At 38.6% G+C, this 13,369-nt stretch overlaps 1 protein-coding gene across 2 annotated transcripts; it reads right to left on the bottom strand.

The window, feature by feature from the left end:
• Nucleotides 1-1,876: 1,876 nt before the first annotated feature.
• On the bottom strand, nt 1,877-11,450 carry lhx9 (LIM homeobox 9; the record flags this gene model as incomplete). 2 transcript variants are annotated; one of them, XM_079245019.1, is made up of 5 exons in its annotated part: nt 1,877-1,933; nt 5,247-5,449; nt 9,032-9,390; nt 10,397-10,599; nt 11,271-11,450. In XM_079245019.1, the coding sequence occupies 5 exons, from the start codon at nt 11,448-11,450 to the stop codon at nt 1,877-1,879; spliced, it is 1,002 nt and encodes a 333-aa protein (XP_079101145.1). The 2 variants fall into 2 exon arrangements, with proteins under 2 accessions (XP_079101145.1, XP_079101144.1); XM_079245018.1 differs by lacking the exon at nt 1,877-1,933 and adding an exon at nt 4,410-4,664.
• Between the last annotated feature and the right edge of the window lie 1,919 nt (nt 11,451-13,369).

The following is a 13,369-nucleotide window of genomic DNA, read 5'->3' as shown; positions in this document are numbered from 1 at the left end:
CAAGATGTAGGCTGACTAGGCATTGCTTATAAAAAAAAAAAAAAAAAGGCACACACACACACATGCACACACAAATTCTATAGATAAGATGCATTCCCGTCATTTGCAGCAAACCCCTGAAATTCTTGTCAACACCGAGGCCATGATGTTGTCCAGAAGTTTCATCCAGCAGCTCCTGAGCTGAGCTGGCTGTGTTTGTTTGTGTTTCTGCTCCAGCCGGGCTTCCCGTAGCTCTGTGGTGTCAACCTGCCCACCTTCCTCCCGTCAGACCCGAGAGACGCAGCTCTGCTGCCACAGTGCACAGGCACCCTGGCGACTGAGGTTTCCTCTTTGGACTGACTGAAGTGTTTGCCTTTTCCCACATTGTTGGAATTCAACACCAGGCTGTTTACTGGTCCCCATGTGGCTTCTCTCTCTCCCACTTTTTCTTTCTTTCTTTCTTTCTTTCTTTCTTTTTTTTCTTCAAACACACACACTGAATCCCATATAACAGTGTATCTCATATATCATGCTCCAGTCAAAGTGGTCAATGGATTGTTTTAGTCTTTCTTTGCTTTTATTACAAAAACATTTATGGGTGCAGCTCCATGACTACCATTTTAGGTTCCTTTTTGACTTTTTAGTAAAGTTAGGGGGAGAAAAAAATATATAGTAAGCCAATTATAATATACTCTAACATACAGGAACTGAGATGTAGAAGCTAAATATTCAGGGATCACTGGAGAGTTTTACAAATACCCACAGTAATGAGCCAAATGAGGTATATCACATACAATAAACTGAATGTTAAGAGCAAAATAAACTTGAAGCAGCTCCATCTATGTTCTCACAACTTCTTTTTTTTTTTTTTTTGCTTTGTCCATGTGAGGTACTATATCTGCATGACGGACATAATTCATGTGCTTTATTTCGCAGCTGACAATAAATCATACAGAGGATCAAAGGAAATAATATACATCTCAAGGAAAAATGTTAACAAGATGACGAGGTGCATGCAAAATGAGAATCTCTTCTTTATCTGCTTTGTCCCCCCCCCCCCCCCCCCTCCACTTCCTTCTCTCGGTACAGCCAGATGGCAAAGCTCCAGCTCCACAGTCCTCTTCATACACTCATCATATTTGATGGGCATCCTGCTGCCGAGTTTCAAGGAGGCTGCGTGTTTACGGAGTGACACTCGTGACAAAAGAAAAACTTCTATTTAGCAAGCTGATTCTTGGCAGGGGTGTTGGGGGAAGGGGGGGTGGGGGAGGGCAACATGTGTGTATATCGTGGATATATGTTGACATGTGTCAGACAACATGTATTGTGGGGATGTACAGTATCTGTTGTGCTTACAACAAGAGCAAGGCAGTGGGAGAAGGTTTGTGTGTTGTGTGCATGAGTTTGTGAGAATGTGTGTGTGTGTGTGTGTGTGTGTGTGTGTGTGTGTGTGTGTGTGTGTGTGTGTGTGTGTGTGTGTGTGTGTGTGTTCATACCAATAAAATCCATATCATCTTGGTTTCACACCGACCGTTGACTGTCTCTCAATCACACCCTGCCTTTCTGTCAGGTTTTTAAAGCTATGTTACAGTACATTTTTATTATATTTTTGTCCATCGACTAATCCAATACAGAAATACTTTATTTTTTTCACATTGAAAGCATGAATATCATACATCGCAGGTCTCCTCTGCTCATGGACTCAAACACTTATAGGACAAACTTCTGCTCAAAGAAACAACAACAAAAATGAATCATCTGTTTTTACAATTGCAACTGAAACAGGTTTTATGTTGGTTGTTTATTTGTTCTCAATATGCTATCATGGTTTCCTAATATTGTCTTTGTCTTCAATGGTGAGGAATTCCCATCAAAGTTTTCCCCTTCTCTTAATACTTTAGGGAATTTTCAAACGTCGGGATGTATGGCTGTAATGCCCCAAGATTTGTTCTCCCTGAAAGAAACGATAGAGTAAGAATATATTAACTACAGAGCAACCTGGCTTTACGGGGTCTGCATTTACTCTTACTTCATTTTAGGTTTACCGATATGCTATGCATGAATATATACTGCATACGTATAGAGATATAAATCAATATGTGCTTTGCAGCATTCCTTTTTTTAATTCAAATTTATAGCCATGATCATGCATTAAAAAGCAATTTCATGTTTTTGACTGCAGGGTTTAGATGCAAATCCATGGGGCATTACGTTAAAAACCATAAACATCATAAATTAGGAAATAGAAATTAAAAATGGAGGCAAAAATGAAGACATTTAACTGGTTGTTAAAAACTGAGTGCTCTCGCATTTGTTGATGTGATAAACATAAAACTGTATTCAGGAAAAGAACACGAAAATGGCAAGTGTAATGAAAAATAAAACCCGCTTAAAGCAAAGTATTTTTATTCACACAAATTTAATAAGATATATAACAACCGTTTGGTCCATAAATATTTAAGGGGAAATAGTTTCTATACACCATCTTTATCAAGAAACAGGGAAACATGGACAATCTTGATAGAACACTTACTGTACTCAACTATTAACACGAAGATCAATATATAAGGTTCTTGGATTTACCCAACTATATCTGAAAGAGTGCACAAATGCTTTCTATGACATCGCTGCCCCCTTTTTAACAGGATACACCATAAAAAGATCTTCGGAAATAAGATGCAAAACAGTACAAAACTAGTGAGGCGCCAAAAGGATGTGAATCAGTTAACAAAGAACACATATATCCTGAATTTCACAAACTTTCTCCCAAGTTATAGCATAAGGCACATAGTAGAACTGAGTTAGGCGTCTACTTCATAAGTAGATCAAAGAGAGCCACTTTGTTCCACAATAGAACAAATTGTGACGCTCACAATGAAATGTATTAACTCCACTGAAGATTTGCTCGATCCTTCTTTTCTCTCTACCTTTCAACCAGAAGAAACATGGTTTTTTTGTTGTTGGGTTTTTCTTTCTTCTTTTTTTTTTTTTTTTTTTTTTTTTTGGTCTGTTCAGTGGCAAGTGTCAGGAAAGAAATTGCAAATATGGCCAAACAGGAGAACACATGGACAATGACTTCCCACTGGCGGCCTGTCACGACTCCACCCATCTGAGGTCATTTGACTGTTTGTGTCAGCTCTACAAATCTAGTCTGCAGTGTTGCAGCCGCTCGATTTCTCACCCCGAGTCTTTTTTTTTTTTCTTTCTTTTTTTTTTTTTTTTAAATCACATCGTTACCCTGAGCATCATGATAAGAACAATAATGCACTTTTCTCTGGGCAGTATATTGTCACTGTGCAATTGGGTTTAGCTGTGAATCCATGGATATGTTTACTAGGCTTTATCCATTTGACTATGAGGCCTAAAAGTCCAAAAAAAAAAAAAAAAACAAAAACAAAATTTAAAAATAAAAAGTGCTCAGTCATGATGACAATCGATTATAACAGTGCCCATAAACTGCTCTCCAATCTGAACTGAATTTCTCTTGCCGGTTTCTAATTGGCAAACAAATGCGATCAATGTGACTGTATTACATGTTGAACAGTTACCACTGCACAGATTGTGGGTTTGTTTCTTTCTCTGTCGCAGTCAGGTTGAATCCAGACAGAACGTGTGGTTTCAGCTTATCTGCCAGATCAGCTGCAGCTCCTAGGTGCTTAATAATGTCATTTAGATGCAGCTCTGTGAGATACTCCAAAGATCTGACTCCATCCAAATCAGCCCTCTACACTGAAACATTCGAAAATAATTAAAGCCTGTTTTCTGGGGTTACCCATGTACAGAACATTCTACAAGTTTATTTCCCAAATGACTCCAAAACAGAAAAACAAAAGGAAAATGGATATTAAAATAAGTTTAAATCGGATAGTCAAACACAGTGCATTCATAGACAGGTTTCTGGTATTATTTTAAATTTGACCAATTAATTATAAATTAAGAAGGACTTTTTTTTTTTTTTTTATCATAATTCAACACAAAATGTACAAATAAAGTCAAATCAGGCAAAAAAAAAAAAAAAAAAAAAAAAAAAAAAAAGTCTAGTTTTCCAGACCAACTTCAAGTTTAGTTTAGCTTTTTTTCCAATAAGTTGTGGAATCCAAGACAATTTTTCTAATCTCTTCAGCTTCAAGAATGTCCAAGAATCCTAAATCGATGTCTGCATGTGCCACGCAGTTTGAGATGCTACACATTGTAATGATTTCCTTCTGTTTTAAAGTGGTCGCTGCCCGTTGTTGCTCTTGTCGTTCCTGTTTGTGTACACAGTACAGCGCTTTCTGTCCCAAGGAGCTGTCTCTGCTTGATTTTTAAAGGTGTCACTTTAAAAAAAAATAAAATGTAAATAGAGGAAATAAACTAAAATAAAATTTTAAAAAAAGGCAACTGAAAGTCAGACAAAAAAAAATAACAATCAGTCTGCTAGAGATAACTTGTTAGAAAAGATTTGTCAAGGTAGTTTGTGAAGGGCTCCCCGAATCATGGCTGTCCAAACTAGAGGTGACGGAGGTCACTACAGTGATAGAGGGGTTTGTCAGGTCTGTTAGTGTGGCCGCGCTGGAGGGGGGGGTCAGGGCCCCACTGTCGGATGAGGGTGGAGGGAGTGAGGTGCCATCAGCCTTATCAACACCTCCATTCTCCTGTCGCAAAACGTTCCTTCTGAATTTGGCTCTTGCGTTTTGGAACCAAACCTGCAAACCAATCCCAGTGTGGCTTTTACTTTTTGTGTTTAAGTAGGATTAAATTTTTAAAAAAGAAAGTATCAAATCATCTGAACAGTAGATTACATATCATAATTATAAATCTTTATAATAAGATCACCTTCATTATTTTGAGCTTAAGGGGCAGGTAACAAAGAAGCATCTAGCTCCTCAACACTGCATACAAAAATGTGGATTTTAATAGCAAATCATAAGAAAATCCTATATATTTTTTTAAATGCGAGAGTTGAATTACACTTTTTCTGTCCTAAACGTAAAAAGGACATGTGCACTCTCATTACCAATGATATTAGCAACATTTTTAAACTTACATTGGTATGCTTAAGAACTACTTTTCTCCTTTATTTTCTCAAAAAGTAACATTTAAGAACCTAAAAATTTCAAGTAAAGACCCCTGGATATACATCTAATGACTACATGGACCAACAAAACAAAGCAGAACTGAAAAAAGATGACATTAATGATGTGAAATGAGGGGACATGAAGGTGTGAGGTGCACACACACATGTGAGGAGTGATCACTTCAGTAAAGAGGAATGGCTGCTTGCTTACCTGTAGAACTCTCTTAGTGAGGCCTGTTTTCTGAGCCAGCTGCTTTAAGTCCTTGGCGTCGGGGTTGTGGTTGATGGCAAAGTAGGATTTCATTGTCCGCAGCTGATGGTGCTTGAAGGAGGTCCGCATTCGTTTGGTCTTCTGCGTCGGAGGGTAGGCCTGCTGGTCCCGGTCCAGGTGGTCAGTGTCGTTCTCGTTACAGCCTGCGGAGAGAGCAGAGAGCGGAGCGCCGGGGTGGTTCAAAGACTGCAAGACCGGAAAAAAACTACATTTTTTCAACACAATGATAGATTTTAAGAATGTCTTCTGTGATTTTTAGACTTAAACTTAGACAGGCTTTATCATTCATATATACATCAGTGTATGCAGAACAAAATTCTGTTGTATCAACTCATCAACAGTGTTAAAAATATATCAAATATGCCAATAAGTAGTAAAAACAAAAGAAAAGAAGAACAAGAAAATACTGTACTAAAGTATTATAAAATACAGATTAACGGTAAAGTTAATGGAGCAAACCACTCTATGACTTGTTGTAATAGTCAGGACATTAACTGGGATTTACATTTTAAAAAAGAAATTACATAACTCGGTTGAGAAAGTACATAACTAGTACATAACTAGATTGAGAAATGTTAATACTCTTCAGCTGAGCAACTACATTCTAACCTCTAGATCCTTTGACAGTCAAAGAAAAGGATTTGACCCCAGAACATGTACGATATTAGAAGTAATGGTTGTTCCTTTTTGCTTTTCTTCTATAATCTGTGTTTCTATATTTACAACAGAAAGCAAATTGATGAATTCTAACCATGCACTGGGAACAGGTTAAATGGCCTCAGCTTGCATTTGCAAAGACTAAAAGGACTAATGGGCCTCATTTGTCAGCCGCTTTGTGTAAAATACCTAAAATGGATCTGCTAAATTAAACGTTCGCTTAACTAAGCAGTACAGCGATGCTGGGACGTTTATCACTGCCATGAAATGCTCCTAACACACATTTTTATAATATCAGGACACTTCTGTGAATGTTGAATATTCCTACAGTGAAAATGTGCTTTGAGAGATGTCAAACAAAACGCAGAATTGAAAAGAAAATTGTCGGCACATATCTGAGCCTTGACCCATCTCTCACTTTGCTGGAAAAACGAAGCTCCAGTTACAGGACGTCTACATCGTATGAAATGTTTTATTGATTTTCTTGTCTCCTTGTAACTCAGATGCTGACAGGCTGCATTTCTCATTGGCTCATAAAATATCACATAAACTATCCAAACACTACTTACAGTGTTAGAGAGGAGGACAAGCTCTCCTGGCTAATTAAGCGGCTGGACAGGTACATGTTCTGTATGTTAAGAAATTAAGTTTTTAAATGTGTAATATTATGGTAATAGCATGGAAATGGTGTGTAAGAGTTTCCTTTTCCCTGCACCATGAATATAACACCCACTGACATTTTCAGGGGTGTTTTTCTTTTTTTTCAGTTTCAATCCAGACTGGTTTGTGTTTGTCTTTTTATCTTCCACTAGGGGTCTCCATACCCACACAAGACCAAAACTTGACTGAATGGTGGTGGTGGTGTGTGTGTGTGTGTGTGTGTGGGGGGGGGGGGGATACACAGTAGACCCACAACTTTCCCTGGTGAAAACAAACATGAATGTTCTCACTAAAGCCGGAACAAAACCTCAAACAAAACCTCTTCCTATTTGTCATGAATATGAGTCTGCTGATCTGACAGGATGATATATTAACACGAACAGCTTGATACTAGAATGGGAGAGGTAAAGCAGGTGTGTTAATAATATCACAGCCCAACAGAGGAACAAAAGCAGCTTTTTTTTTTTCAAATAAAGAGGGAAAAGACTGCTTGAAATGTTCATACTTGCCACTTAAAATTCAGTGTTTTGTTTATGGTGTAACATTAATCTTCCAGGTTAAATTAGAAGAAAATAACATTCATCTTAAATAAAGGGAAATGTGACCCCAAAAGTATAATAATCTTCTGTTTTTTTTTAAAAATTATATATATATATGTCTGTAGATTTTTTTAAAATGCATTATATTTTATTCAATTAAATATTACAAGTAAAACATATATATATATATATATATATATATATATATATATATATATATATATATATATATATATATATATATATATATATATATATATATATATATAAAACATCCCCCCTGGCAGCTTTAGTGTGTCTAATGTAAATAATAAGTTAACATGGATGTAAATAACTGTATTTCTCTATGTATTGAGGGATTTACTATGTTTTTTTGTCTTGTTTTTACCTGTTGTGACTGTTTTATTACGCGCTTTGTTCATGGTGAGTATCCTAAAATCATTTTTCTAAAAAGTCAAAGGATTCAAATGGTTTTATTATGAATGCTTCAAGGAGAACTTCAAGGTTTGCATAATCCCCCGCAATTTCGTCTGCAAATACCAAAGCAGACTTGTCTGAATGAGACAGTCCGGCTGCACAGCGCCGTGTTTCCAGCCCTTGGCCCCTCTCCCTGCAGCAGGCCCCTCTGCGCGGAGCTGCTGCGTCCCTGAGAACAGCGCTGACCGCCGCTCAGGAGGCCAGAGATTCCTACGTCAGCTTCAATTAACAAAGAACAATTCACGCGCAGATTACCCCTATTCCTCCCTATTTAGCAGGGACAGAGGAAACTTGGCGCACAATGACAAACTTTGTCAACCGCGCACTAATTCGCAGAAAGCGACAACAAAATGGGGACGCTGCAGGGAAGGTTGGGGGGGGGGGGCGAATTTGTATCATCCAGCGACTCAATGCGAGATTTGAGATTAACCCTTCATTTAAAGCTAATTCAGGGTATAGTTTTTGCTCTGACAATTAAAATAGAATATACAACACGAAAAGCAGCATCTTTACGCATCGATGGCAAAGTGCATTTGTTTCAACTACTTACGAAATGCAGCTTTATTATTTTCTAAATTAATCAGAATACTAAAAAAAAAAACAAAAAAAAACAATGAGCAAGTTTGGATGTGTGTGTGTGAAAGGGGTGTGGGGTGGTGGGGGGGATTTTGATGCTGCCCGGATCATGGAACGGTGCGTAAAAGACGCGTGGACACAAAGCTGCAGATCAATTAGCCTGCGGCTGTGGGGGATTCAGGCTATGTTCACCTACATTTGATAAAATAAAGGGGTGGGGGCTTCATTAAACAACATATATTTACTTAAAATGTGGAAGACATTTAGAGGTGTAGTACACGGTGTTAAAGTGGAGAGCAAAGAGAGGAACCGGCTGGATTTAAAATCAAGTCTGCTGGCATAAAATGAAGGGGGCAGACTACGTCACTTTATTTATTTATTCGTATTCTTTTATTAAAACAATATTTAAGCTACATATCTGCAGCTGTGTTTAACGTGGCGACACTTTACGACAGCAAAACCCGAGGATCCATAACTCAAAATTTCTGCAAATTCATCGTCAGTAACTGAGCTTTCAGTGGCTCCTGGTGAGTTTCCCAAAGATTGGATGTGGGCCACATACGTCCATGTTTCTGTTTGTATTTTTTCCTGGGATGCTTTTTGACATCTGACCTCGGAGTGTCCTTAGTTTAGGTCTCTCTGTGCTCCACCGCTGTGTCCTTTAATGCACCTTTAAGGTCAAACAACTTAGTGACGTTTTGTACCAAAGCCAACACGAGTCCTGCTCATTTCATCTTATTTTACTAATGTGAGAATGAAAGCTCTTTCTCTTTCTTCTTCTTCCTATTTTTTTTTAAGGAAAGCCTATCCCCTCACCTGTGTTGTAGCTGGGTATATCCATCCCCATGGCCGGGCTCTTCCTCTTGCGCGGCCTCCCCTTCTGCGCCGTGCCGGTGCCGTTGAAGTAGGGCAGAGTGAGGCCGCCGCCCTTGGCTGCCAGCTCGGCGAAGTTAAGCTGGGGGTGGTAGTCCGGTCCCTGCACCAGCGTCTCGAAGTGAAGCCGGCAGTACACCAGGCTGTCCTTCATACCGAAGTGGTCGCCCGTGGTCAGGGTCTTGTTGCAAGTGGTGCACGTGAAGCAGCTCAGGTGGTACACGGAGTCGCGTGCTCTCATCACCATCTCTGAGGCCGATATCCCGAGGTGGCAGCGCGCGCACCTCTGCACGGAGAACCTTCTGGAACAGACACATCGTCAACACTTCTCATACATAAAATAAATTTTTTTTAAAAATTTAAAAAAAAAAAAAAAGAAGAAGAAGAAAGAATTGGTGGAAGCCAATACAAAAACTTTTCATCTAGACTTTAATCTACTATTTAACAAAAAAAAAAAAAAAAAGAAAGGTGTGTGACCTGGGCCTATTCTCTGGCAAACAGCCACATCTGTCCTGCATCTGTGTGTGTGCGTGTGTGTACAGATACTATCGGTCTTAAATGTGGTTTTTTTTTTTTTTAAAGAAAAAGGAAAAAAAACTTCATAAAAGCAACAACTTCCTGTTTGTTGGCATTAAACTGAGCTCCAACAGCTCATCTTACATCACTGAAACTTCAAAGCTTTTTTATTTTTATTATTCTCACAAACATTACATATGTTGTTGCATTCTGACCCTTGCATGTTTATGGAAATGCATGTAAAAGAATGTGGGAACCCCCCCCCCCCCCCCCCCCCCCCATCACTAAATGATTATTTTTCTACCAAGCAGCACGAGAGCGCGTGAGAGGGTGACTCATATATTTAATACGTGGTTTACATTACACCCCAAACTATAGAGCTTTCCACCTTAAACCACTGTGGTCAGGAAACGCAAAAAATAAATAAATATATATATATATATATATATATATATATATATATATATATACATATAAATAAAATACAATAAAAATTAAAAATAAAAAAAGCACAGCACCTTTAGGATCATTGCTGATACCAGTAACACAAAGCAGCCCCCCTCCCTGGGTGACTGTTATGATGTCATTCAGAGCAGAATGAGGCCTGTCAGCCTGTTGAATCAGGACTAACAAGATCATTGCAAAAAAAAAAAAAAAAAAAACTCTCCTAAAAGTTGAATCAAGAAATCTCCTTAAAAAACAATACTATAAAAAAAAAGTCTGTTTGAACGGAGCAGATGTTTCTGTCTGAAATATAAAACATGTTCAATGATTGACCTTCATTTTTCTTACCTGTAGTAATCTTCCTTGCAATAGATACTTCCATCCTTGGCAAAACACGTTAGCTCCGACTCCAGCGCTAGTTTACATTCACAGCATTTCAGACACCGCAGGTGCCACTGCTTGTCCACGGCCAGGAGGTAATATCTGTCCGAAATCTTGCCTCCACAGCCGGCACACAGAGCAGGCTTCTCCGGGCTCATGGAGGGCATGGTCTGATAAAGGGATGGGGGGAGAAAAAAAAACAAAAAAACAAAACGTGTTCTTTAAATAACAGCTCATGCAAACCTTGAATAAATAGATGAATAATACAAGCTGAAGAAGCTTTCTGAGACATAAAAAATACTATGAATGTCGTACAAATAAATATTACAACGTTTGGTGTTTCTGAGGCCACAAAGAGAGAGAAAATATTTACTGCTAGCCTATATTTTTGTAAAATTTCCTTTGTGGTTATTATTTTTGCTATTGATAATAATAATAATAATAATAATAATAATAATAATAATAATAATAATAATAATAATAATAATAATTTTGGTTCTGGTCTACAATTGTAAGAAAAATTTTTAACCCTTGTTTTAAATATTTTAAGATGTAGTAAGTCATCCTGCAGTATTTATACTAATTATTTCAGCAGCTGTTAAAAATAACTGCACACCTAAATATCCACGTGATTCCACTTTTGGGGAGATTGTTTTTTTTTTTTTCTACAAATAGCTAAATCCCCCACGCTGCTGCTTACCTTAAAAAAAACCCCAGTATGGCTCACCTCCACGTAAAACAATAGCAGTCCTCAGTGGGGAGTGTTAAGAAAGGTTTTTTTTGGGGGGGCTTTGTTTTTAAAATGTATTTAAAGACACTCCGAGCTGCGTGGCTCTCTTACCGACTCTCTCCCGTTGAGCTGCATGCCCTTCGCCAAGCGCGACTCCGTTTTCGACCTCCTCTCCATCTCCTCCATGATTCCTTGGATGTGATCCCCGGAGATCCCGTGGAAAAGCATGGCTCCCGGTCCTGGACGCAACGTGCAACTGCCTGCCTCTGTCTTGCAGCCCACAACTTCCATATACTGTGCCGCAGCGCTGCGCCCCGTTCTCTCAGCGCATCCGAGTGGGCTCTGAGGGTCTCTGGGAGAGGCGCACAGAACAAACAACACAACTCCGGAGAGTCAGACCACCTCCTCGACACAGCACAAAACTGGAAGAAAACTACAGCATGGGTGGGACAGGAGTGGTGGTGGTGGTGCACCAGCGTTTTCCCTGCTTCCCGTGAATGGCTCTCCTCCAGGGAAAAAAAAAAAAGGAAAAAGAAAAAGAAAAAAAGTATATAGTCCAAATGATGCGACAAACCGGTGTGGAGGTGATGGGGAGGGAGGAGGGGAGGGAAGCTAAAAGTGTGAACACTCGCCAAAAATAATGACAGAAAGTTTTTTGCTTCTTCTTTTTTTTTTTTTTTTTTTTTTTTTTTTTTCCTGATTTCTCTCTCCCAGTTTCCCAGTCAGGGGGTTCCTCGGTGCTTGGAGGTCAGATTGGGACTGCCTGGATTTGAGAACCGTGTCCTATTTGTGAAGAGAGCAGAGCCGGCCCAGTCTGAATAATTTGGTAGGAGGAGTTCCTCTCACTCTCTCGCTCTCTCTCTCTCTCTCTCTCTCTCTCACTCCTTGCCTGTCTCTCTCCCTCTCTCCCAGCCTCGCCACTGATTTTCTATTCACCAACAAAGAGCTGTCACTCTGCCCTCAAAAACCCCATATTCCGGCACCGAGAAGGATTCCTACTTTATGGTACTGACATTTTCATTACTTTTATTCTCCCATTTAAAGGAGCGCAAACTAACATATAGTTTTAGACGTAACCTTGTCTTCACACGTATTTCATTAAAAAAACAAAAAAAAACAAACAAAAAAAAAAAACAATCATAGATAGCCTTTATATTTTTAAACAATATAAAAATACACTGTTTTTAGGTAAAATAGTCTGAAACTGAAACAAATATTTCTATATAATATAGTTCTTAAGGTCGAGTTATTTATTTTAGAATTTAATTAAATATAACAGAAAATTTCCTGGTTCAAGTTGGCTTAAAAGGTTCTTAAAAATATATTAACTCTGTGTGTGAGTGAGTGTGTGTGGCATAAATGTATTGTGTTGGGCGGGGCAGTGATCAGTGACAGACAGAAAGGCGGGCACAGGTTGTAATAAACAATATATAACACTTTTTTTGCTATTGTTTTTTAATGCTGTCACGTGTTTTTTCTTCGGATGCTCCTCTGAAAATAATTGTCTAGTCATAATTTCATGACCAAACTGTCTTTTCTTTTCTTTTTTTTTCCTATTAAAACTAAATGCCCCATCCTTAAAACACCAATTTTTAGGAGTTAGATGCTGTCAGTGATTCATTAACACAGTTCTTGTCATTTCTCTGCCTCTTGAATGAGGCCAAAACCTCGTTGCCTGCAGGAGAGTCTGATCTGACAACCAAAAACTCTACACACATATTTTATATTTCTTTATGCAAACAGGCATGTGGAGGTTAAAACGAAATAATAAAAAATAAAAAAAAATTAAAACAGAAGACCCTCCAGGACACCACATGCAGGAGAACCATTTTAACTTGTACTTTTTTAACTAATACTTTTTTTTTTTTACATCTACTATTTTCCTTCGTGTGTGTAGTTACACACAGCACAGTGAAGGAAACACACAGATCGGTGTCACTTTTAAAGGCTGTGAAAACTCTGTCACGCGCACTTTAAAAAGGCATGAAGGGAACTGGTTTACCCAGTATAAAAGGCCAAGCATGGTGACAACTAACCAGAAATGAGGCAGCTCCTGGTCTATTTAGAACAAACACGACACATGCATTCAGAAAGTCCCAAATCCAGGAAAATGAGCCAGTGTGTGTGTGTGTTCTGTGCTTTAGTGACAGAATTTTTGCAATATATGCTGCGATTTTAGTTCCAATAATAGATTTTGCACAGACTCAGGG

Source organism: Telmatherina bonti, assembly GCF_933228915.1.
Source record: "Telmatherina bonti genome assembly, chromosome: 8".
NCBI lineage: Eukaryota > Metazoa > Chordata > Actinopteri > Atheriniformes > Telmatherinidae > Telmatherina > Telmatherina bonti.
Note: the sequence above shows the minus strand (reverse complement) of the source record. Positions and strands in the feature narration are given on the sequence as shown.